The 24,433-nt window shown below is 39.7% G+C and overlaps 1 protein-coding gene across 4 annotated transcripts in view; it reads right to left on the bottom strand.

The window, feature by feature from the left end:
- LOC121921588 (rho GTPase-activating protein 7-like) overlaps window positions 1–10,457 on the bottom strand; it is a 114,360-nt gene extending 103,903 nt beyond the window's left edge. For 2 of the 4 annotated variants that reach the window (XM_042449873.1, XM_042449875.1), the window contains exon 1: window positions 10,234–10,457. In XM_042449873.1, coding sequence (XP_042305807.1) covers window positions 10,234–10,348 — 115 coding nt within the window. In that variant the 5' untranslated portion in view covers window positions 10,349–10,457. The remainder of the gene's footprint in view (window positions 1–10,233) is intronic. The other 2 variants (XM_042449876.1, XM_042449877.1) reach the window with 1 other exon arrangement.
- Between the last annotated feature and the right edge of the window lie 13,976 nt (window positions 10,458–24,433).

The raw sequence follows: 24,433 nt of genomic DNA, 5'->3' as shown, positions 1-24,433 counted from the left end.
CAGTGAAGGAACACAAGCATTCCTGTAAGGAGTTTATCACTCTGCTTAAATAACCCAGTTTACCTCATCTGAATTCAAGCCTAAATTGGGAGGCAGCTGGGTTTTGCCACCAAAGCTGCCAGGTGAATACAGTCCGGCTGCAGCCTGGGTCCCAGGCAAGCTCCGGAGGCCATTTTTCCAAGTCAGAAAGCTCCTGGCTTTGAAATAAGTCCACCTGGCATTTGGGCTGCAGCTGGGCTGTGCTCAACTGGCAGTGTTGGTGGCAAAATCCTTGTGGTAGGACCAGGCTGCCTCCTGATTTAGGCTTGAATTCGGATGAGGTAAGCCGGGTTATTTAAGTGGAGTAATAACTCCTCAGAATGGTTCTTTAAAATCAATGACTACTAGGCAGGACACTAAACAAAAGGCATGCATAATGTTATCCTGCTCCCTTTCAACTCAATTTATTATTTCTGGAATGAAGAGACACTGAATACAATAAGTATCATGTTTTCACAAATTTCAAAAATTCATGAGTCAGCAATTCATGGCAACTTCTCACTTGTTAAATTATTATGGAAATAGACCCTTGCTGCTCTGCTGAGAGAAGATAATAACAAACCATTTAAATTTCACTGTTGTTTGTCATGGTTAGCTTAAAGTGGCTTATTCTCTCTGTAAGCCATGATAACCATCCAATGTTTTATCTTCCCATCCAATCTTTCTTAGAAAACCATGAGGCAGGAGCATGTGCTGGACTCAATACAGTTCATACTTGCCTTTGTTCCTCAACCATAGTTAAAACTGAATGTGTCACTTCATCACCATACCCAACATGTTTTGCATTTCTATGGCCATTCATATAGTTTTATTATAAAGGTCCATCCTCGGCAACACTTTACTCCATGGACCTGAGAAAGAAGACTAAGGCCCTTCACAGACCAACATGAAAGGCCGGCCTGGGGACAGAGTTGGGACGTTCTCACAATGCATGCATGCTCCCAGGGTGCCCTGATATCTTGTGCTGCTCCACATGGTACATGGCATCATGGCGCACTTCCGGCACTGTGTCCAGATAATGCAGCGCCAAAGGAGCACCATATAGCCATGCCGCCATGGCTATGGCACAAAAAGAATCCTCTTTTTGCAGCTCCTTTTTTCACCCTTGAAAGACCAGATCGAGGCCACAGCATAAGGTTGCCATGGCCCCGATCCGGCTAGGAAAGGGGCAGCATTCTACCACACCTTAGGGACTGTCTCTCAAGCCCCATCGACTATGAAAGCTTATGGTATCATTTCCTTCACACTGTTGCTACAAGGTCCCTTTGCATATGGATATTCCAGACTAACATGGCTATGTCTCTAAATTATACCCTGATGGGAACAAAATCTTCTGTTTGTGAGTTCAGCATCACATCTATTTTGTCCATGATTCACAGAGCAAATGAGACCACTGCTCACAGTGATAAGGGAGGTTCAAGGATGGAGCACAGCTAGGGTTGCCATATCCCGCCTGTGGGCGGGACTTTCCCGGTTTGGGCAGGTCCGCACGGTCCCGCCCCGGTTTGCCCCTGCCCCCGGGATTTCCCCCACCCCCGGGCTGAGGGGAGGATTCCCTCCCCACTTGGGCTCCGCTGTCGCCGCCGCAGCAGCAAGGCCGGGGCCCAGGCCGGGAGGGAAAGCCTGCCCTCAGCGAGGCTCCTTTCAAATGTAGGACACACAAAAAGTGTCCTACATTTGAAATTTTTGTCCTACATTTGGTTTGGAGGTTCTGACGTATGGCAACCCTAAGCACAGCACTGCCAGTTCAAATTTGTTGCAGCCATATCCATCTACTTCCATTCTTGCCTTGCTGTGGCATACATGAATAAAAACACCTCCTAGCTGTAAATCCCACTTCCTCTTTCCTTTGCCACCGAGATCCAAATTTCTGGGTGGCTTTTCAGCCTGTTTGTAACTGGACTGTGTGTGTGTGGCAGAAACATAACCAGGAGTTGTTAGTTAAATCATCCAAAAAGGTAATTGCTGGACCAGAAGAAAGACTTTGGAGAGCAGCCCCAAGATGATGTGAGGATCCAGGTCTCTGTAACCTAGGAGTGTGCTTGATTTAAAAAATGGTACCCAAAAGAGAGAAAGGGCAACATGAACAATTCTCTATCTCCTGTGGGAACATCTTCAAAAATTTTGCAGTTTTTGAAGATGTTCTCACAGAGCAGGGAAAGCCTCTCCTGACCCACCTTTTTCCTACCACCCCCAGCTATGTAGTGGCAGGTGGGGATGGGGGTAGTCAAGTGAAGAAGAGGGTAAGAAAAAGCTCAGTCTAGGTTGTGGGGGCAGAAGTGTTGTCCTCAAGTATATTCAAAGACTGGGTGTAGGACAAGAAAGGAAAGATGGAGGAAAGGATAGAAGATCTAAACAAATACCAACAAGAAGATCAGGATGCCATTTTGAGACTGGAAATTAAGCAAAGAGAAAAATGTATCAAACTAAGAGGCCTTCCAGAACAAGCTCATGAAAACTTATACGACTTCTTGATTCCCTACCTAGCTAAATATCTTGACATGCCAGTGCAACAAATGTCTGGAGAAATCGATCGGCTGTACCGTATAAACTCTAATACTGCGAGAACTAAGAAGCTTCCGCGTGACGTGGTGTTATACTGGGTAAGGAAACAGACAAAAGATACATTTCTCCAGAAAAACTTTAAAACAAGATTTGTGATAAGAGGGACGGAGATCCAGGTGTTTAAGGATATTCCTGCAGAGGTGTTAAGAAGACGGAAAGATTATCAATTCTTAACAGAACAACTGAAGAGATGTAAAATACCATTTAGGTGGGAAGAACTAGAAGGACTTTCTTTAACATGGAATCAAAAAAGATATAGACTAAATTCTCTAGAAAAAGCTGGAAATTTTTGGAAAGAATTCAAAAAAGAAATGACAAAAAGATCAACACCAGGAGAGAAGAATGACAAAAATGAGAGAGAAGAAAACGAAGATCCCCAAAAACCCTCACCAGAATCTGTGATCGGAGAGGAGAGGGGGGGAGACGAGAGGAGGAGGAAAGGGGGAACATTCTGGAGGAGGAGGAGAACAGAGAAGAATTAGGAGAGGTGGAGTAGGAGATTGGAAGACTGAGAAGTGATTAATAAACTGAATAAATTTCCTTTTTTTTTACCTCTGCACTTTCTCGTGTTTTTTTGTTTTGTTGTTGTTGTTGTTTTTTGGTTTGGGTTTTTTTTTGGAAACCATAAGAAAGAAAAAATTTAATTAAATACAAAATTGCAATATGAAATTAATAACCTGGAACGTAAAAGGATTAAACACACCAAATAAAAGGAATAAAGTAAATCATTATTTAAGAAAATTAAACTGTGATATCATATGTCTGCAAGAAACGCATATTAAATCCACTGAAAAAAGACTAATACGATTTAAAAATTTAGGGAATGACTATATTTCGGCGGCTAAAAACAAAAAGAAAGGAGTGGTAATTTATACTAAAAATTATATACAGTCAAAAGAAGTCTTAAATGACCCAGAAGGACATTATGTAGGAGTTGAAATTAATTTGAATGATGAAAAATATTTAATACTAGGTATATATTGCCCTCAGGACAAAAAAGGACTCTTTTACCGCAAACTGCACAATGAAGTAGAAAAATTGAAAAATGACAAAATAATAATCATGGGTGATTTCAATGGAGTAGTGGAAACCTCCCTAGATAAAAAAATCTACAAAAGAAATTAAAAATAATCAAGGTGTACTCCCCCATTCCTTTTTTGATTTGATAAAAAGCTACTACTTGAAAGATGTATGGAGATTAGAAAAAAAGGGGAACAGGGATTTACATTTTACTCAAACAGACACCAATCACTTTCCCGTATTGACATGATCTGGGTACCTTCATCGCTATGCAATGTGATTAAGTCAGTAGAAATACAACCAAGATTAATTTCGGACCACAACCCTGTAATTGTGACTCTTTCTCCAAAAACAAGAACAAGTAATTGGAGGTTGAAAGACTCCATTATCCAAAATAAAGAAATTATAAAAAGAACAAAGGAAGTAATAATTAACTATTTTAAAGAAAACACTTCCCAAGATATTAAATTTAAGAGTGTCTGGGATGCTGGGAAAGCAGTAGTGAGGGGCTTTCTAATCAATCAAGAAGCTTACTTGAATAAAAAAGAAAGGGAAAATGAACAGAAGTTAATCAATTTAATAATAGACAAAGAAAAAGAATTGGAAACACATTTGGGAGACTTAAGAATATTGGAAGAGATTGATCTGTTGAAAAAACAGAAAATGAACAAAGATACATTAGAAATTAGTAGAAAGCTAAAAACGTTAAAACAGAAGAATTTTGAACAAGCCAACAAAATTAGTAAAGGAATGGCAGAGATGTTGCGGAAAAAACAGAATAAGAAAAGAATAGTTGAATTAAAAATAGAAGGCAGAATGGTAACCAAACAGGAGGATATAAAGAAGGGATTTACTCAATTTTTTTCAGAGATTTACCAAGGTCGAGAAATAGACGTAAAAAAAATCCAATATTATCTAAAAGATAAGAGAGATAAATTCATAAAACCAAATAAGAATCAATTAGAAGACTTAAATAAAGCGATCAGTTATATGGAAGTAAAGATGGCAATCGATAATTTGAAAAATGGGAAATCTCCCGGTCCTGACGGATTTACTGTGCAATACTATAAAACCTTTAGAGACGAATTATGTGCTCCCTTACAATTTATGTTAAATTCGGTACTAAAGGAGGGAATTCCTGAAACTTGGAAAGAGGCAGACATAATACTAATTCCGAAAGAGGGAAGAGATACTAAAAAAAGTCAAAAATTATAGACCAATCTCGCTTCTGAACATTGATTACAAAATTTTCGCAGCAATTCTGGCAGATAGATTTAAAAAATTCTTAAAGGACAGCATAGACAATGACCAGAAAGGATTCCTTCCCCAAAGACAAATTAGGGAAAACACAAGATTAGTAGTAAATATAATGGAATTTTATGAAAAGCACAACGCCAAAGAATTAGGTTTGCTGCTTTTAGACTTGGAAAAAGCATTCTACACAGTACACTGGAAAACACTTTTTGAAATTTTGGGAGAATTGGAATTGGGTTATAAATTTATAGGATGGATTAAAGAGATTTATAAAGATCAAAAAGCTAGAATCATTGTGAACGGTGAAAAAACAAATCATATTGCAATTAATAGAGGTACAAGACAAGGATGCCCCCTCTCGCCACTACTGTTTATAATCATAATTGAAAGACTTATTAAAAGAATCAAAAACAACGTTCAAATTCAAGGTGTAAAAATCAGGAACTATGTATACAAAGTGAGAGCCTTCGCTGATGATTTGGCGATTTTTCTAAATGATCCTTGTAAAAGTGCAATAGAATTATTAAAAACAGTGGAAGAATTTGGAGAAATAACAGGTTGTATGCTAAACAAAGATAAATCAATGACCATAACCAAAAATATATCCCCAGAGAGAGAAAGAAAATTATCAGAAATGTTAAAAATAAAAACAGGAAAAAAGCTAAATATTTAGGAATAACAATCTCTAGCAACCTGAATGAATTATTTGATATCAACTACAAAAAAACATGGAAAAAAATTAAGTTGAAATTGGAAAAATGGGGAAAATTTAAATTGTCACTTATGGGGAAAATTGCAGCAATTAAAATGGTAGTCCTCCCTAAAATCCTTTACTTATTCCAAACACTTCCAATTGTAATTAAAGATAAATTCTTCAAAATTTGGCAAAGAGACTTAAGCAACTTTATTTGGCAAAAAAAGAGACCCAGAATTAGACTAAAAATAATGCAAGATTCGGTGGAGAGAGGTGGATAAGGCCTACCAAATTTAAAACTATATTTCGAAGCATGTAGTTTAATGTGGATTAAAGATTGGATACTGCTAAAAGATGATGAATTACTAGAGATAGAAGGAGATAATCTAAGATTCGGGTGGCACTCATATCTAGGATATGATAAGATAAAAGCAAACAAAGAATTTAATTTACATCATATCAGAAGGTCACTGGTTAAGGTATGGAATAAATATAAACCCAGAATTATGGCAAAATTCCCTCTCTGGTTTTCCCCACAAGAGGCAATCCAAAGAGTTGAAACTAGGCAAAAAACAGATTGGCTAACTTATGCAAAGTTATTAAAGAAAGATAAGAAAGAAAAGTCAGAATTCAAAACGCAAAAGGAACTTTCTGATGAGAATATAAACCTAGATTGGTTTAAGTACTAGCAATTAAGAGAAAGATTCAAATCAGATTCCAAAATAACAGATTTTGAGGTTGAGCAAAGCGAATTTGGAAAAATAATAGGAAAAGAGAACCCAAAATGGATAAGAGAATTTTACAAATTATTGCTAAATTGGCATCTAGAAGACGAAATAGTAAAGGAAAATATGATACAGTGGGCAAAAAATTTTGGTTATTCAATACATTTGGACAGATGGGAAGCAGTCTGGAAAAAAAGACTAAAATATTCGGCTTCACAAAATTTGAAAGAAAGTTACTACAAAACATTTTTTCGATGGTATTTGACACCAGAAAAGATATCAAAAATCTATAAATCAACAAACAACCTATGTTGGAAATGTCAAAAAGAACCTGGAACTCTATATCACTGCCTTTGGTCATGTAAACTAGTCAAAAACTACTGGAAAAAAATACATGAGACAATCAACTCAATTCTAGCAACAAAAATTAAATTCCTGCCTGAAACCTTTTTATTAAATATGTGGGAAGAAGAAGCAGACAGAAAGTATGGGAAGATTTTGTATTACTTGATTTCAATGGCGAGATTGGCATTAACACAAAAATGGAAAGGGAAAAGGATCCCTAGTAAAAAAGATTGGTTAATTAAAGTATATGAGGCCATCGAAATGGATAAATTGACTAGACTATTGAGAGATCAAACTCTAGAAGAAGTAGATGAAGAATGGGATAAAGTCCTAGAATGTTTAGCTAATGAATGGGGAAATATAGCAATAGTTGGCTTAAATAAACAATAAATAATGGATAAAACTTCTATATTACATGCATAGCAGAATACAAGATTTGGAGAGTAAAAGAAAAAAGCTTTAAAACTAGGAAGATCTAAAACAAATAATGAAAGTGGAAAGGTACAGATGTAATACGTAAAGGATCAACTAATAGAAAGCAGTAAGATCAAGTATAATCGGGAACTAAAGAATAGATATGCATACTACCACTGTGGATGGATTTTTAGCGAAATAAAAGTTAAACAGAACAAGAAGGAATTTCAAAAGGGTAAAAAAAAAAAAAAAAGAACAATTATACCCATCAAGATCAGAGAGAGAAGTCTGGCAAGAATGAGAAGAGAGAATGAGAAGATGGAAAAAAAGGAATGAATGAGGGTAAAGTAGGTGATGGAAGATGAGTGTAAGTAGTAAAGTAGGAGAGGTGAAGGGGGGTAGAGGGAGACGAGAGGGAAGGAGGATGTGAAGTGAGAAGGAAGTAGGAGAAGGGAGGGAGATACAAGAAGTAGAAAGTAGAAGGTAAAATAGTGGGAGTTAAATTTGAGAAGGAATAGGTAACAAGAAGGAGAGTAGAATGGTAAAAAGAAGAAGGAGAAACAACAACATTAAAGAAGGGGAAAGAAGGAGTAAGCAAGGCAATATCTACAACTCACTATTGAAATAGGGGAAGTAAAGCAGTTGAAAAATATTTGTTACCAGGCTACATGGTCTTTCCTGACATTTCTTTCCCCTCCTTGTGCTTTTTATGCTTGTTCTTGACTAGCCTACGCTGCCCAAGGTCTCTCATGTATAAAATATGTGTGCCGATGCTGTGATGTATGTTTGTTAATATTGAATGTGTTTTTTTTAATTTTCAATAAAAATCATTAAAAAAAAGTGCCAGCAGTGACTGGTATATACTGCAAGTAGAACCGGGACATTACCACACAAGCCTCATTCTTGCCACAAACTGCATTAGTTTTAAAAATAAATAAATAAATAAATGAACATACAGGTTTCATACCAGCCATTATTGCACTTCTTATCAATCATGTGACAGGGGCTCCTTCTGCCACCATGTTCTCTTCTGCACTCCCTCTTAACCCAACCTCATGCCCTACACAGCATTCCTTTTGGGTTTAAAATTTTTATTTTTATTTTCCCTTTATCATGCAGTTCTGGAGCTATGCTTCTGCAATTGCCAGGGTTGATTTGGCTGATCTCACTGGCTTAAGCCATTTAAGTTTAAAAAGAAAAGAAAAGAAATGGGGGGGGGGGGGCAGCCTGCTTGGTAATAGCCAGGGGAGAGGAGCAGACACTGACACCACATGACTGCTGATATCGCAACTGCCACAGTGGCATCATTTAGCACCTGAGGACTAATGCAACGGGGAGCTCATTGACAAGTGCCCCCCATCAATCAAAATGTGTGCCCGAACCATGCTTCAGAGATACAACAGCTATGAGTTGTAGGTGCGGTTGTGCAATAAGTATTGCCAAAGTAACTTTCCCCCCATCTTCAATTAGTTTAAAAGTTGCATGTAATAATCTCCTTAGTCTGTGACTAGTTTTGTAGATTTGCAGGGCTTTCTACTTCTTCCTACACCTTTTCACCCAAACCTTAACTACTTACAGTTTTACTATTTGTCCATCACCACTGTTCTGTTTCACAAAGAAAGACCCAAGCTGATTTTCAGCAGTTCGTCTAAAGCTGCAGAAGGATTTCATGTTGAAGGAGAAACCCAGGTGTCCCTGGTGCTAAAGTATCTTCTCAGTCTTGCTTATGTATTTGGATCTCACATTCTTTCCCTATGATTCTGAATTGTGTGCTTCACAATATCCTAGAACCATACTATCAGCCATTACCTTAGCAAGCAAACAAAGAAACAAACAGACCTAGCAGTTCTGAATCAATTCTGAGTATTGTAGTGTTTGAATAATAGTCAGTTCATTTTAGTTCATTCAAGGGTGCTTCCAGATGGAGAACTCAGCATGCTACTAATCAAAAACACCTGTTCCATCTTTCCCTTTTTTTTGTAGATGCTTTCATGTAAGAAAGATCAATGTGGTAGTGAGAAGGCACAAGGATCCTCCCTCATTAAAATTTCATTTTTAAACAGGTGGATTGGATAATAAATGCATCATCCAGAAGTACCCCTGTTCACCATTTTTATTGCAGTTCAAGATTTGCAGCTAGAAATATCAGAACAGGTGTTAGTAGCATTATTGCTAATAAGATTCTATTATTAGCAACTGAGACTCAGTCTTTTCACCATGTCTAATACGTAAATGTATCACTCGTAGCATGTTACGCAGATGAGCAACAATTTCTGTCACAGAACAGTATTTCTGCATTTTCGCAAAGCTTTAAAAAACCAAGTGCTAACTGTTGCATCAGGAAAAGCTTGATTTTCCCATTTTTTGACACACATTTAATGTCTTTTAAGGAAAACTAGAACACATGTTGTTAACTGTTACATAGCATTAGGCTTCAAACTAAAAGGCCAAATCTTCCTTGCACAACAGTGCCTTGTAACATTTGTATTTGTTGAAAAGAGTTGTATTTAGAATACATTTCTTCAGTGTTTACCTAGCATTACCAGATTTCCCCACTGAGTGTCAGGGTATCAACATTTGAGCACTATCACGTAACAATATAAGATTTGCTGCCTTTGTATACACACACAGAATTCGTTAGAAGTCCAAAACATTACATACCACCACAAACTTTACATATCTGTTAACAATTTCATTCCACATGTTTTAAATTTGTTGTAGACTTTACAAAACAGCTGTTTGTGGTCACCAGGTTTGTTAGTTGCATGCAAAAGGGCAGGGCTAATGTGACATTTCGCAATGTAGTTTCACATGGGATTCTGGATGCCAGCATCTATTTTATTGCCTTCTTGTTTGACATATTAAGCATTAAAACCCGCCTGTCATCACATATGGATAATGGTTTGCGTCAATGATTATGAAAGCATGACCACATCAAGCAGCTTTTGTTACTTGGCAGAAGTTTTGGGAACCAATATCCTGCATTTCTTGTTGAGTACTAGCAAGGTACCAGCCAGAAAACACCATCTCACATGAAAAAGCATATGCTAATACAACAAAAACAGAATTATTCTCTGTTTTGAGTATTTCGATGTGCACTCGATTTATAAGTAAATTATGAAGCAGTACTGGTTTTGTATCAGTAAAATTATAAGTGGAGGAACCTGGACTGCTGACCTGATAGACGCTTTTCTCGTGCACTCTTCCAAAAGACATCCCATGCTTTGTTGGTGGAGACCTTGATATGCTCACTGAAAGATCTCCTCAAGCGAGATTTCCCTGGATATGCCATCCTTGATGTGAAATCCACAGAGACAACACTAGCCCACTAACATCCAGCAGCCAGAGCAAATGTTTTCCATTGTTGACAATTCAGTCCTGCCAGCTTTCTGCTTTTTGCTCAGATGGAAGGAAAAGAGTTGCTCCGTAAGAAAGTCTGCATTTAATTTGTTAACACCCCTCAGAGGCCAGGATGGAGGGAAGAGGAGGGAAGACTTGGGAGGAGGAAGAAACTCCTTCCAAACAATCTAGGGTCAGGCTGAAAAGGAAATAGCAGCCCAATAGATTTCTCCCAACCACCACCCCGCCTTCAGCTGCCCCCAACTCAATGCTCAGATCTGCATCTCAGCTGCCGCATTTTATAAACATGCTCATTGCTGTGCAGCACAAATAAAAGAGTCAGGCAACCACAGAATAACATGTCAGGCAGTTCTCTGTACCACTTCCAAGCATCTCTTCCAAGCATGTGAAACAAGTTCCCTCCTTTTCCAGTTCCCTTTACTGTTCTGTCCTCTGTTACGGGTGGGAATATTAGCCCTGCTGGACCAGAATGACTAAGGGTTCAGTATATCAAGCATCTTGTTTCCCATCAGAGCATCCATATGTGCTTGGGCTGCCTATGACAGGGCAGAAATAAAAGATACCATTCCTGCTGTTTTATCCACAGTCCTCAATGAAGTTATATAGAGACAGACCTATGAAATGTTACTTTGGGGATGAATGAATCCCAGAATCTTACAGTCTACCACTATCAGATTCATAATGTCTTTGAATGTAAATATTTTGCCTGGCTTGTTACATTCAGTAACGGAGCTAGTCGTTAATTTGAGAAATCCCCTCTTATAAACATCTTTGCCAGTGGTCATTACAGGCTGAATATCTTTTATCCTCAAATCTCAAAATCCCAAATGCTCTAAAGCAAAAACTCTGAGTGTCAACATGCTATTTCAAGGCAATGGTTGCAGCAATCCTGCTCATTCATTTGAAAGGTAGAAGTCTTGTTTCTTCTACAAAATTATAAAAATATTGTATAAAATTATCTTCAGGCTATGCGCATAAGGTGTATATGAAACATAAATTAATTTTGTGTTTAGACTTCGGTCCCAGCTGTAAGATAACTCAATATGTATATGGGAAAATTCCAAAATCTGGAAAAACAAAAAACAAAATCTGAAACACTTCCAAGCATTTTCGATAATGGATACTCAACCTGTACCAGATTTTGGAAAAGGTATTTTTAAAAATTGGACCCAAGGTGTCTCATAAAAGATACATTTAAAAAACACAACTTTAAAAACAGAATTAAAACATCACATCAATAAAACAAGTTAAAATACAAAATCATTAAACACGTGACAAAGTAAAAGTTCAGAACTATTAAAAACATACAGAAGCCGACACTCCAATAGGAAACCTCCCTGGTCAAAATTACATATTAAAATGTGTTCACCTGCTGGAGAAAGAAGAGCAGGGAGGGAGGCTCCAAGGGGGGGGGGGAGCAGTCACTGAGAAATGTATAACCTTTTAAAGAGAAATAGAACAAACAAGAAAGGAGGAGGAATAGCACTATATGTCAGGGATGTTTACACCTGTGAGAGACTTATATTCTGGAAGTCAGGTGGAGAACATCTGGATAAAAATCGAAGGGGAGGGAAACAATATTGATGTTATTGTAGGAATCTACTACAGACCCCCAAGTCAAACTGAGGAATTGGATGGTGCCTTTCTGGAACAGATGACCACACACTCAGAAAGGAGAGATGTAGTAGTGATGGGTGACTTCAACTATCCTGATATTTGCTGGAAGTCAAACTTAGCCAAAACTTCAAGGTCTAGCAAATTCCTTACTTGCCTCAAAGACAATTTCATTGTCCAAAAGGTGGAAGAGGCAATAAGTGGATCAGCTATTTTAGATCTGATCCTAACCAACAGGGATAACTTGGTTAATGGGTTGCAAGTGGTGAGATGTGTAGGCGGCAGTGACCGTGTTCTCCTGGAATTTGTTATACAGTGGAAAGGAGAAGCCAGGCGTAGTCAGACATTTATTCTAGACTTTAGGAAAGCTGATTTCAGTAAACTTAGGGAAACACTAGGGGTAATCCAATGGTCAGGAATACTAAAAGAGAAGTGACTTCAAGATGGATGGGAGTTTCCCAAAAGGGAGATACAGTTCCAGTGATGAGAAAAATGGGAGGTGTCTCAAGAAACCAGGATGGATGACTAAAGAACTTTCAACAGAGATAAGTTTTAAATGGGACATGTATAAGAAATGGAAAAGGGGGGAAATCACCAAAGAGGAATTCAAACAGGTAGCTAGCACATGTAGGGGTAAAGACAGAAAAGCTAAAGTGCAGAATGAGCTCAAGCTCACTAGAGAGGATAAGAACAATAACAAGGGTTTTTTGGGGTATGTTCACAGCAAAAAGAAGGAGGAAATGATAAAACCACTACATGGTGAAGAGGAAGAAATACTAACAGGGGACAGAGAAAAGGCAGAATTACTCAACACCTTCTTTGCCTCATCTGACCTCTCTCTCTCTCTCTCTCTCTCTTTTAAATAAAATTACTAGCCTTGTTTATGAAGGGAACTCTGTGCATATTGCATACATTGATTTCAGTAAGGCCTTTGACAGGGTACCCCATGACATTTTTGTTAACAAGCTAGTTAAATGAGGGTTAGACAAGGTAACTGTTACATGGATTGCAATTGGTTGACTGGCTGAACCCAAGGGGTGCTCAGCAATGGCTATTCTTCATCCTGGAGAGAAGGGTTCTGTCCTGGGCCCAGTGCTATTCAACATCTCTGTCAATGACTTGGATGGAAGAATAGAGGGCATGCTTATCAAATTTGCAGATGACACCAAATTAGGAGAAATAACTAATACCCCAAAAGACAGGATCAAAATTCAAAATGACCTTAATAGACTAGAAAGCTGGGCCAAAGCTAACAAAGCCTGAGATTTGAGGGGGAGTGTAACCCCATCCAACACTGGGAAAGCTCCAATTCCCTCATCTGCCTTTTGACTGACCAGAAGCACCTCTGTCTTGTCCACATTAAGTTTCAATTTGTTTGCCCTCATCCAGTCAATTACTGACAACAGACACTGGTTTAGTACAGAAACACCACACACCAAAACCCTAGATGAGCTTTTCCAGAGATTTCATGTAGATATTAAACAGCATAGGGGACAGAACCCTGTGAGACTCCAGAGGCCAATGGCCAGGAATCCCCCAGGACCACTTCTGAGTTTGCCCCTCCAGGAAAGATCAGAACCACTACATAACAGTGGTCCTAAGTCCCATCTCAGAGAGGCAGGATACCCAGAAGGATGCCATGGTTGATGGTATCAAAACCTTCTGAGAAATCCAGCAGAACCAACAGGGACACACTCCCCCTATCCAGTTTATTGCATAGGTTATCCACTAAGGTGACCAAAGCTGTCTCCATCCCATAACCAGACATTATGCCAACTTGAAATGGATCTACATAATCTATTTCATCCAGAAACCTCTGGAGCTGGGAAGCCACCATATGGTCCAGAACCTTGCAGAAAAATGGAATATTAGAGACTGGTCAATAGATGGTGGGGTCCAGGAAAGGCACCCCCCTTTTTTAGTAATGGCCTCACCACTGCCTGTTTTAGGCAGGATGCAAACTTCCCTTGCTGTATTGAGACATTCACCACACCTCTTACCCACTCAGTTATTCCCCCCCCCAGCTGCTTTCAAAAGCCAGGAAGGCAAAGTATCCAGCAACATGTGGTGGTTCTCACCTCTCCAAGAAACCTGTCCACATCCTCAGACTACACAAACTGAAACATATCCAATAATACAGAACAAGCAGATGCCAAAATTATATCCACTGGATCTGTCTTAACTGCAGCATCCAAGTCAGAGCAAATCTGAGTCATTTCATCTGCACAGTGTCTTGCAAATGTGTCACAGCAGGCTGTTGAGTGGTCTTTATTATCTTCTTGTGAGGCAGGGAGTAAAAGGCCCTTGACCAGTTGAAACAGCTCTGCTGGATGATACTGTGCTGATATAATGGTGGGAGAGAACTATAATTTCTTTGCTACCATCACTGCCATGGCACAGGCCTTCCAATGTGTTCTAGTCTGTGTTTGGTCAGATTTGCTATGACTCTTCTACCATTGTTGCACTAGTCTTCATCCACTTTATCCCACCAGCTCTCTAGTGAACCAAGGAGCTCTCTTGGCTCCACTTTGTGGGATGGGATACTTAGAGGCAATTGTGTCCATCACCCTGGCCATTTCTCTATCCCAGACATCAGCCAGAACTTCAACAGTATTACCTGCCAAGCCAACAGTAAACTCCCCAAGGGCCACCAAAAACCCTTTTGAATGCATTAGTCTCCTGAGGTGGACCGTCTTAATTGGCTCCCAACCCCTGCAGATGCTCTGAGTCACAGTGAGTCTAATCACCACCGGGAGGTGATCAATCCATGATAGCAGAACTACAGAAAGTTCCTCCATACCCAGGTCACCATCCCACCCAGAACAGAAGACCAGATCTATGTCCTGCAGCATGGTTGGACCAGATACTACTTGGGGTAGCCCCATAGTTGTCATGGCAGACATGAAAACCTTAGCTGCCCCTAACAGAGAAGTTGCTGCACTGATGTTGAAGTTTCCCAGTACAACAAGCCTAGAGGACTCCAACATACAGTTGAGACCAGGCAGCTCAGGAAGAGAGACCGTTGAGCAGAGGGGTAGGTGGTGCGCCAACAGAATCCCTATTCTGTCCCACCTTTAAATAGACACACTCATACCCAGTAGACTGTGTGACAGGGGCATGTGGTAAGGGAGATGGAATCCCAATAGACCACTGCCTCCCCGCCCCCCAGGCCTTGTCTACTGCTATATAGTGAGCCCAAGTAGGCAGAGCTGGGAGAGATTACACTCCCCTCCCCCAGCCAGGTCTCCATAATACAAGCCAGGTTGGCATGCTCATCCAGGATCAAGTCCTTGATCAGTGATGTATTTCCATTCACTGACATGGCATTGAGCAGCAGCATTTTCAGCCTGGGGGGCCTGTTGCCAAGGCTGTCTGGGGTATTTGAAATGGGGTGAACTTGGGAGTAACCACTACCCTATAGCTCTCCCTTCAATCAGAATAAAAAGGCTGACTCCCCATACCATATCTCCCCCTGCCCATTACTGTTGTGTTGGCTGGTCCCTGGGCTACTTACCCTCCCATGCTTTCTCGATAGCACATTTTCATTTTCTTGCCGGTAGATTAAAGAAAAAGGAAAAACAAAAAACAAAAAGCAATGCCGTGGCCTCTGCTGTCACTCCATCCGCAAAGCTGCTCTTCCAAAGAGGTGATCCTTCCTTTTGTGTCACTTTTTTGGTGACAACCCTGCTAGTGGCAGACCCACAACTATAAGCACCCTGGTTTTATCTCCTTCCCAAGGGACAAGTGCCCCTACCTGGGGCCTCGTTCTAGAGGGAGAAGTCTAGAACAGGCAGAAGTCCACCAGGAGAGGTTAGCAGCAGCAATGACAAGCAGGCAGGGAGCAGACGTCTATCCTTGAGTGCTGGGGTGGGCTGTTCTTCTCCCTCTGAAGTGTTGAATTAAACCAGAACCCCACAGTCAGCATGGTCATTGACCATGCTGGCTGGAGAATGCTGGGAACTGTAATAAAAAGGGATAATCTTTTCAAGGTGCTTTATTTCTTGTGGAAGCAAATTTCATTCTTTCATTGTGTGTCATGTCAACTCACATACTCATGTATTCCTGCAGCTCAACAAACACAAAGGATTCACCTGACAAAAGCCTTTTTTTTTTCATGCAACCCAACTGGGTGATGCATTCATATTCAAATGTTTTCAAAGTATCTTCTCCTGAGCTTGATTTTCCGGTTTATACTAACTTCACATTGCATGCGTAGGAAAAGCTGTATCCTGCTCATTTTTTTTTTCCAAGTTCAGATAAATCATATCCGTTATTTCATTATGACAAATAATACAAAGATAGGTTGTGGAACCTTGGCAATCTTATGTACACAATGACAGTTGGAATTCAAGTGCAACAACTCCCATCTAGCAAAATGGATGGTTTGTGGAAAACCCAGCTTTCACATTCCCTTCAGTGATATTTCTTATAGTGATAATTTTAAAAAATAACCTTATCTCCACTTTCTTGAATTATAGTGAACTCTTTCCTTGGTTTTGCAAAGACAGCAGAACTATGCACTAGAGAAATTCATGAAGGACAGCACTGTCAATGGTTCTTAGCTATGGTAGTTATATAAAGCCTCCAAATGAATAAGCAGCATGCTGTCAAACACAAATTACTGCTGAGGAGCAACGCTGGGAAGGTGCCATTGTAGTATCCCTTCCTTCTTGTGGGTTTCCCAGAAACATACTGTTGACTAATATGGAAGAGTAAATACTAGGAGTTCTGATGTGATGCAGCAGGGTTCTTCATTTTATATTAAGTATAGTAGTGGCATCCACTGCTTTGAAGGCAGTAGGCAGCAAAGCTACATACACTTGTGCATGTCCATACGCAAACACAGAATCCAAACATTTCTCTGAAGTCAGACATAGGAGATTATTGCACACCTCTTTTTGTTTGATCTGGGCACAGGCTGGGTATGGACTTAAACGGATCTTACCGCATGCCTCTGTGCCCAACTCAGCTGCATTGTGTACTTCATACGGACTCCTGGCATACTTTTCAAAGAATGGGAAAATACTGTTCCTTGAAAAGTACACCAGGAGTCTGGATTGGGAATGAGATGTGACCTAGGTGGGCATACTGGGAATATCAGTAAGCAAAGGGATCTTGTAGCACCTTATATGAAAGAAGTTGTAGTATAAGCTTTCATGGACTTGGTCTACTTCCTCATATGTAAGTCTACAAAAGTTACTCCATCTCTGGAAGTAGACTAAGGACATTATCATATGAGCCCCATTCTCACTGCAGTCACTCTTGTTAAAGAAAATGGAAACATACCAGTTTGAGAGCAGCTATCACCGCTGCCTTGCTGAGAGGGACGAGGAGAGAGAGAGTCACCTTTCGTACTGCATGTCCAAGAATCTCCTAAGTACTATGGCCAGAAGCTGCAGGGCTGCATGGAAGTTGCAGGGCTGCAAAGATTCTGAACCTTCCTTAAAAATGGCCAGCAATATATTTCTGGGGGGCGCAAAGGAAAGTGAACAATTGACTCTGAACACTGATGTTTCATTTGGGCTTCAGTCCCACATAAATTTACTCAGAAGCTAGTACCATTTAGCTCAGTTACTTTTGAGCAGATATCTACAAAATGCAGATATTCGTTTAGCCACCATTACAGCCTAACCAGTTTGTATTAAGTATCACCAAGCACCACATGGAGAAGTTCACTGAGTGCCTCAAAATCATTTTTGTGCTGAGAACAGAAAGTATTAATTGAACATTCTGGCCATGGACTTTACATGAGGACTGTCATGTCCCAGGTTGCTGCTGGTTAGGGAAAAGCTTAAGGCCATATTTGTATATGGTATCACACAAACACTCAGAGCAGTGGGGGTACAGTCAGGGGAATTTAGGTGTGATGCATTGTCATGCCAACCTTTAGTGATTTTGTGGCATATTTTGTGGAAAATGTTTGAATACTTCCATCAGACCCAGCAGTATGGTCAAGGATGATGGGAGTTATAATCCAATATCTGGTCTCTTGCCTGTGTTTAGACAACTGAACTAGAATTCACATTCCATTAATTCACATGCTGTTAATTGGTTCTAGTTTTTCTTCCTGGTTTTACACTTAATGTTTGGTTTAGTTTTCAGCACACGGTTGACTTGTGCTTTACTTTAGATTTTATTGTATGCATGTACATTTTAGAACCATGCTGTAAGCTACTCTGAGGCTTTTGTAGCTGAAAGATAGGATTTTAAAAAAAAATACAAGGAAAAATATGTCAAGATGAAGCTTACTGCACTGTCTGTGCTGCTGACAGGAAACCATTTTCTTTTCCAGTGCTGGGAAAGTAGCAGCAATGTGATCTCACCACGAGTCAAAAGGCCTTCAAGCATTTCGAATGCATTTTCTGCTTCCTCCTCATCTCACATCCATATATGACTCCCCCCCAGCCCGGCTTGAGAACTGAAGGCCTCAAAGAACAACAAATGCCAGCAACAATTATTTATTTTTGCTTTTTACTGGATATAAAGTCCATATTGAAAGGACCAAAATAGAATACTTAACTTGGAGAACTTAAGCATTCATTTTGCTCTTAAATAACAATTATTTCAGATGTTTGATAATAAATATGTAAAGTTAGCCTTCAGTGCCCAGTACACAGATGGACTGATTAAGGAACTATTGAAGACATAAAAGGAACAAATAAATGTGATGAAACAAATGCTTATGAATATGGGATGAGAGAAGCATGTACATTTGTTCTAAGTTAATAAAGTTGCTATTAAGAATGAATTAAGATAGTGGCATACAAAAGTTACCCATAACTGGGTATACCTGTCACTTGTTGGTTACAAATAGCTTTAGCATATCACTACAGTCGGCCCTCCATATCCATTGATTCTTTATCCACAGATTCAATCACCCATGGCTTGAAAATACAAATAAATAAATAAACAAATCCAAAAATCAAACCTTGATTTTGCCATTTTATGTAAGGGACACCCCACATTTTATTTCCCCACTGTATTTGACAAGACTTCAGCAGCTGTAGATTTGGGTATCCATGGAGATCCCTGGAACCAAACCCCCACAGGAAGGGCCCAATATACAGTATATTAAATCTTTTCCTGTTATAGTTGGATCATTTCTCTATAGGGGTTCCACCAAAGAATTACAGGCATACCATAGTTAACAAAGTGTCTTTTTTATAGTCTTTTTATGCCTGCCCAGCCTCACTTTTCTCCTTATCATCTGTCAAGATGGATGGTTTTTCTTAGCATCATCACTATTAGGAGGATGGTAAACAAGAGCTGGAGAAATACAGACTTCTGGCATTTTGGCAAAAAATTTCCATAGACATACCATAACATAAGTTTATTTGAGCAGGCAAAGGAAGACAACAATCAGACACCCAATTCCAAATAAAACCAATATAGGCAGGATACAGACGCCCAAAAAGAGCGGTCTATCTGCGCCTTGTTTTGCTGCACAAGGGAGCCGCATCAGACAAACCGCGCGGCTCCCTTGCACAGCAAAAAAAAACCCTTAAAAAGCGGGTTCTTCTTGTGGTGCGTTTGTGACGCCACAGTGCGCCAATGGCGCACTTGTGGCATCACAATGATGCCGGGACATGCGGATGCTAAGCATACTTCACGTCAAAATGGCGGCGCCCATGTGTATAGGGCACCGCCATTTTGATGCCCCCGTCAAATGCTACGGGTGAGGCCAGTATGGGCGATGCACCCTCAACCAACCCCTAGCACGTGACAGGGTGCCGCAAAGGCCCATCTGAGGAGGGCCATAGTCAATCACATTGCAGTAATATGTTAGAATTGGGTCGTGAATTTGAAAGCATTTTCAGACTTCTTCCTAGATAGGATGATCTCAGAGACACCATGTTGATCTCCTGATTAGATATTGTTAGAAGGATGCCAGTCTTAGACCAAGGTCTTAGATATTTACAGGAATGTAAATTTATTGAAAGCCATTCTTTTAGAGGCATGCATACCCTACTTACAAACAAACAAACAAACAAACCATACATCCTGTTTGCTTATGGTGTTGCATTATTTATGACCTGGTTAACTATATGATTTGAGCATTAATCTTCTCATTCAAGATTCTAATATATAATTTAATTGCAGGATTACACCAGTTTTATGGGGCAAATGAGAAAGAACACACAATAAAGGGATCACTGCTTGAAAAATGCCAAGCTCACACCTGCCAAGGTAGAATTTGAGGAAGGAGAGGAGCTATCTGGGAAACAAGTATAAGCACCAAAACTAGTATATTGGAAAAGTACTGTATTTGGGAGCTTAGGGGGAAATGGGGCTGCTATGGATCCATAGGATCAAAAGCCTACCTCAAACTACCTCCAGATACAACCTCTCCTCATGCTATGCATACTACCAAAACAATAGCAATTGAAGTAGAACACCAACAGAGGTCTCCACTGAGACTGTGGCAGGAGAAGCCCATAGTCTCAGACCACTTTCATCACCTGCAAAAATGGAGGCCTACAATGTCCTGGAGTCACAGCTTAAAGTTTTAGAAAGCCTCTTTCCTGGTTTCATTTCAAGAGACTCAACAGCGAAGTAGAAATTGAGGAGATGGGGCTTGAAGATACATATGAAGCTTTTTACAGGAAGTTAAGCAAGCAAAAGAAAACTCTAACCCACTTTCCTGCATAGGTTCTGCTGTGTCTAAACCCTGCTATATCTATGATACATAAAACTATATGCAACAATAAATAGTTTTGTGGGTTTTGTAAAAAGGAAAAAAAGAAAGCTAGTACATTTTAATTCTCAAGAAAAGTCATGTTTGCAAATATTTTCTTGACAGTTTCATTGGTCATCAATAACACTGAGCAATGTTGCTTTTGTTTCTTCATTTTCCTGTACATTTAAAACCATATTTGTGTTTTTTTTCCCTCCCCCATGGCAATCTGATGGAATAAGCATATATATTTATGTGTGTGAGTGAAGGAAAGATGGTTGAGCAAAGCAACTGCACTAACTAATTGCTACCATTGGCCCATGGAATCCTCCAAGTAATTTGTACATCAGTACAGAGCCAATGAGCCACAAAGTCTTGAGTTGCATAGCAATGAAGGAGGTTGAGACTCAAATAAATCTACCTATTGTTCAATAGGATGTTTAATGGATCCAAAGTAAATGCAAAGCATTTCTTCCTTTTTGGGTGTGGGGGACAAAGTATGGGTATGGTTGTCATTTGGCAAAACCATTGTGAAGCCAACTTCTCATATGATCCTGTGCTTATTTCATATAATGCCCAAGTAAATCTTAAGAGATTTCAGCATTTCTACAATGTTGATGCATGGTTAGTGTTGTGTTTAATTTGTTTAGAACTCTGGACTTCTTCAAAGTAGATGTAATAATGGAAACATTTGATGCTGAAAGGATGCAGGCGCTGTTATTTTGCGGTTTCTTGCCTGTCCAAAGCCAATGGCCAACTTTACTAGCCTTTCCAGACCCCTAATAGGAAGCCCGGGGTGAATTATTTAGACCGGGAGATTCTAAGAAATCTGGTTTGGATCAAGGAATAGATCAGCTACAAACATTGGAGCGGTTATTCAGATGGTGAAAACAACCTGGGTGAAATCTGGGTTGTATTGTTATTGTTCAGATGCATTTTGCATCTTGAATGCATCCGATTAAGTTTTTGGGGAAACTGCAAAAAATCCCCACATAATCAATATCAGATTTCTCCCTGAGTTTTTTTTTTTAAAGATTCAAATTGTTGGCTGTGTGAATAACTGATGTGAATAGACCCAGGATTAAACTCGAAATGAATGTATTGAACGTGTTTTGAATACATTCACATCATTGACTCCATCTTTATCCAAGTGCTCATATGTGTAAACAACAGAACTGGCAGAGAAGTGCATAGATGTGGTTCCATTGTGTGAATAACAAACCTGGAATACATGAGTGAGATTATCTGAATTGTCATGCTGGGGGGAAAAAGATGTCTGAATGACCTCAGTTATTCTTGCACATGACATCAGGTTCCCTGGCCAAATACAGCAGGACTTTCCCTTTTTGTCCCTCTTTCTATTCCTGCAGCCCTCTGTGCCATGTGGCTATTTTTCCCCCTGGAGGATTTACCAGCCCTCCAACTTCATGGAGGTGGAGGAGCAGGAAGAATTACCTTTTTATCAGTTCCCTGACATAACAGCTTCTGTCGATGGCATGACAGAGTTAGATTCTGGGCATATTTCTGTCAAGGTACATATACCTCATCCAAGTTTTATTTTACTCTAATAACCGTATCAGTGGCTAGTTTAGTGGTTCAGTTTAGTGGTTTAGGCACTGGACTATGACTCTGGAGAACAGGGTTTGAATTCCCACTCAGCCGTGGAAACCCATTGAGTGGCCCTGGGCAAGTCACATTCCGTCAGTCTTAGAGGAAGGCAATGGCAACCTCCTCTCTGATGAAATGTGCAAAGAAAACCCTCTGATAGGTTCACTTTAAGGTTGTCATGAAATCAGAAATTACTTGAAGGTACATAGCACCAGCAAGAACAAAATCTAAACCAGGGGCAGGCAATTTTATGAGTTCTGGGCACTATTTTAACCCACATCTGGATTTCTGTGGGCTTCATTCAAGCCAAAGAAAATTAGCTTGAAAATGGCAGTTTAAGTGGCAGAAAATTTTGTTGTTATTAACAGAAAGTGACAAGGGTGTGTGGTAGGTGTGTGTGGGGTCTGTAGGGCTACACAAAGAGGCTACATATAGCTCACAGGCTAATCTTTGCCCACCCTTAGTCTATATGTATAAATCTATGAAGCTTGAGGACTGGAAACCACAGTGGACCCTTGCATAAAGCAAATTCCACACATGTTCAAGCCCCACATAGATGAATGGGGCACGCTCCTGTGCATGGCATGGTATGCATGCCATGGGTGCATGCACCATTCATCTAAATGGGGCTTCCCATCTGTGTGAATTTCAGCCTGCATTTGGGAAGCCCATGTATGGGGTGGGCCAACTGTTTTTTTTTTAAAAATGCATCTATGTCTATTTCAGAGCTATCCTACATACCTTCCTCAGCTCACATGAAGCAAATGGCTCAAGTACGTTAGTCCAGTTACTCTTTGTAAATGTACAATAGAATTGTAGTGGATTGTTCTAATTTCCTCAGAACAGGGTCCCTTTATTTCTACAGTATTTGAACAGCAACCTGATGCTCATGTTCGCTGTCTCTTTGTTGGCATGTTCTAGGCAGGATGGTGCCAAATCCAAACACCTGGAATTACATATAGCCAGATAATTATCTTAAAAAATTGGGTTTGTCAAGTTTAGATAATTAGCACTAGCAATATTTTGTAAAAGAAAAGAATTAGTGATGTTTTGTAAAGCTTCTCCTTACAAAGTTACTAAAAGGGAACTGCAAATAAATTATGTCTATTTAGTACCACAAACTTCTCCCAGTTGCTCATAGCTTAACTGTCACCCATGCCATGACCAGAGGGAGACATATTCCTCCTCAAACTTCAGCCCTCAGTGTGATATGACAAAAAGAGGGAAAGCCATGATCTGTAGTGAAAGTCTGCTGATAAAATAGAAGAAATTATTATTATTATTTTAAAAACCCACCCATATGTGGCTACTGCAGGCACCTTGTGTCAGCAGGATTTATTTGCACCCTGGACAGCCTTTAGCATGTAGTAGCTATCATGCACCACAGAGCATGACAATTGTCTCTATTTGAAAAACAAAACAATGGGAAGTATTGAGAGAAAATGTAGTCTATTACAGACCAAAAATCTGGTTCAGTATTTCATGGGTAAGATCTTTGAAAAACCAACAAGGAACCGGTCCTTGTTACATGGATAGTAACTGAGCTTTGTTTTTGAATATAGCACTGAGCTATAAAAGGAAACTACTATTTAGTGTGGCCAACTCTCAAAGTAAATCTGCATTCAGAACCCCTTATCTTTTACTTCGGGACCACCCCCACCAAGGAGCCTTTTCATCCTTATAATGTATTAGCACTGCATCACTACAAATGTAAAATCATCCTGCTGTCAGTCTATACCTGTCCAGCTCCATATGTAATGCACCTTACCACTATATCACCCATTTTCAACACAGTATTGCATCCTAAGCCAATAAGTTATCAAGCATGTTGATCTTTAATATGAGTGAGTTACTAATACAATGGAAAGTAGAATCTACCCGTTTACTTCATAATAGTAATTTATCTTCCATTTGTTTAATTCCAGTCTTCATAGTATTCTGAAGTCTGCAAAGCCTCATGAGTTGGCAAGGGAATTAACTTCTGTTGTGCTAGAGCTGGACTAAGCTCTGTTCCTTCCAGCACAGAGTGTAGCTACTAAGACTTGTGAGTTGGATCTTAATCAGAAACTGCTGCCATGCCAGGATGGTTTGTGAGCTTCCTACTCTTAAGTTTCCCCATAT

The sequence above is a fragment of the Sceloporus undulatus genome, chromosome 2, assembly GCF_019175285.1.
Source record: "Sceloporus undulatus isolate JIND9_A2432 ecotype Alabama chromosome 2, SceUnd_v1.1, whole genome shotgun sequence".
Lineage (NCBI taxonomy): Eukaryota > Metazoa > Chordata > Lepidosauria > Squamata > Phrynosomatidae > Sceloporus > Sceloporus undulatus.
The sequence above is the reverse complement of the archived record's forward strand: the minus strand, read 5'-3'. Positions and strand labels throughout refer to the sequence as shown.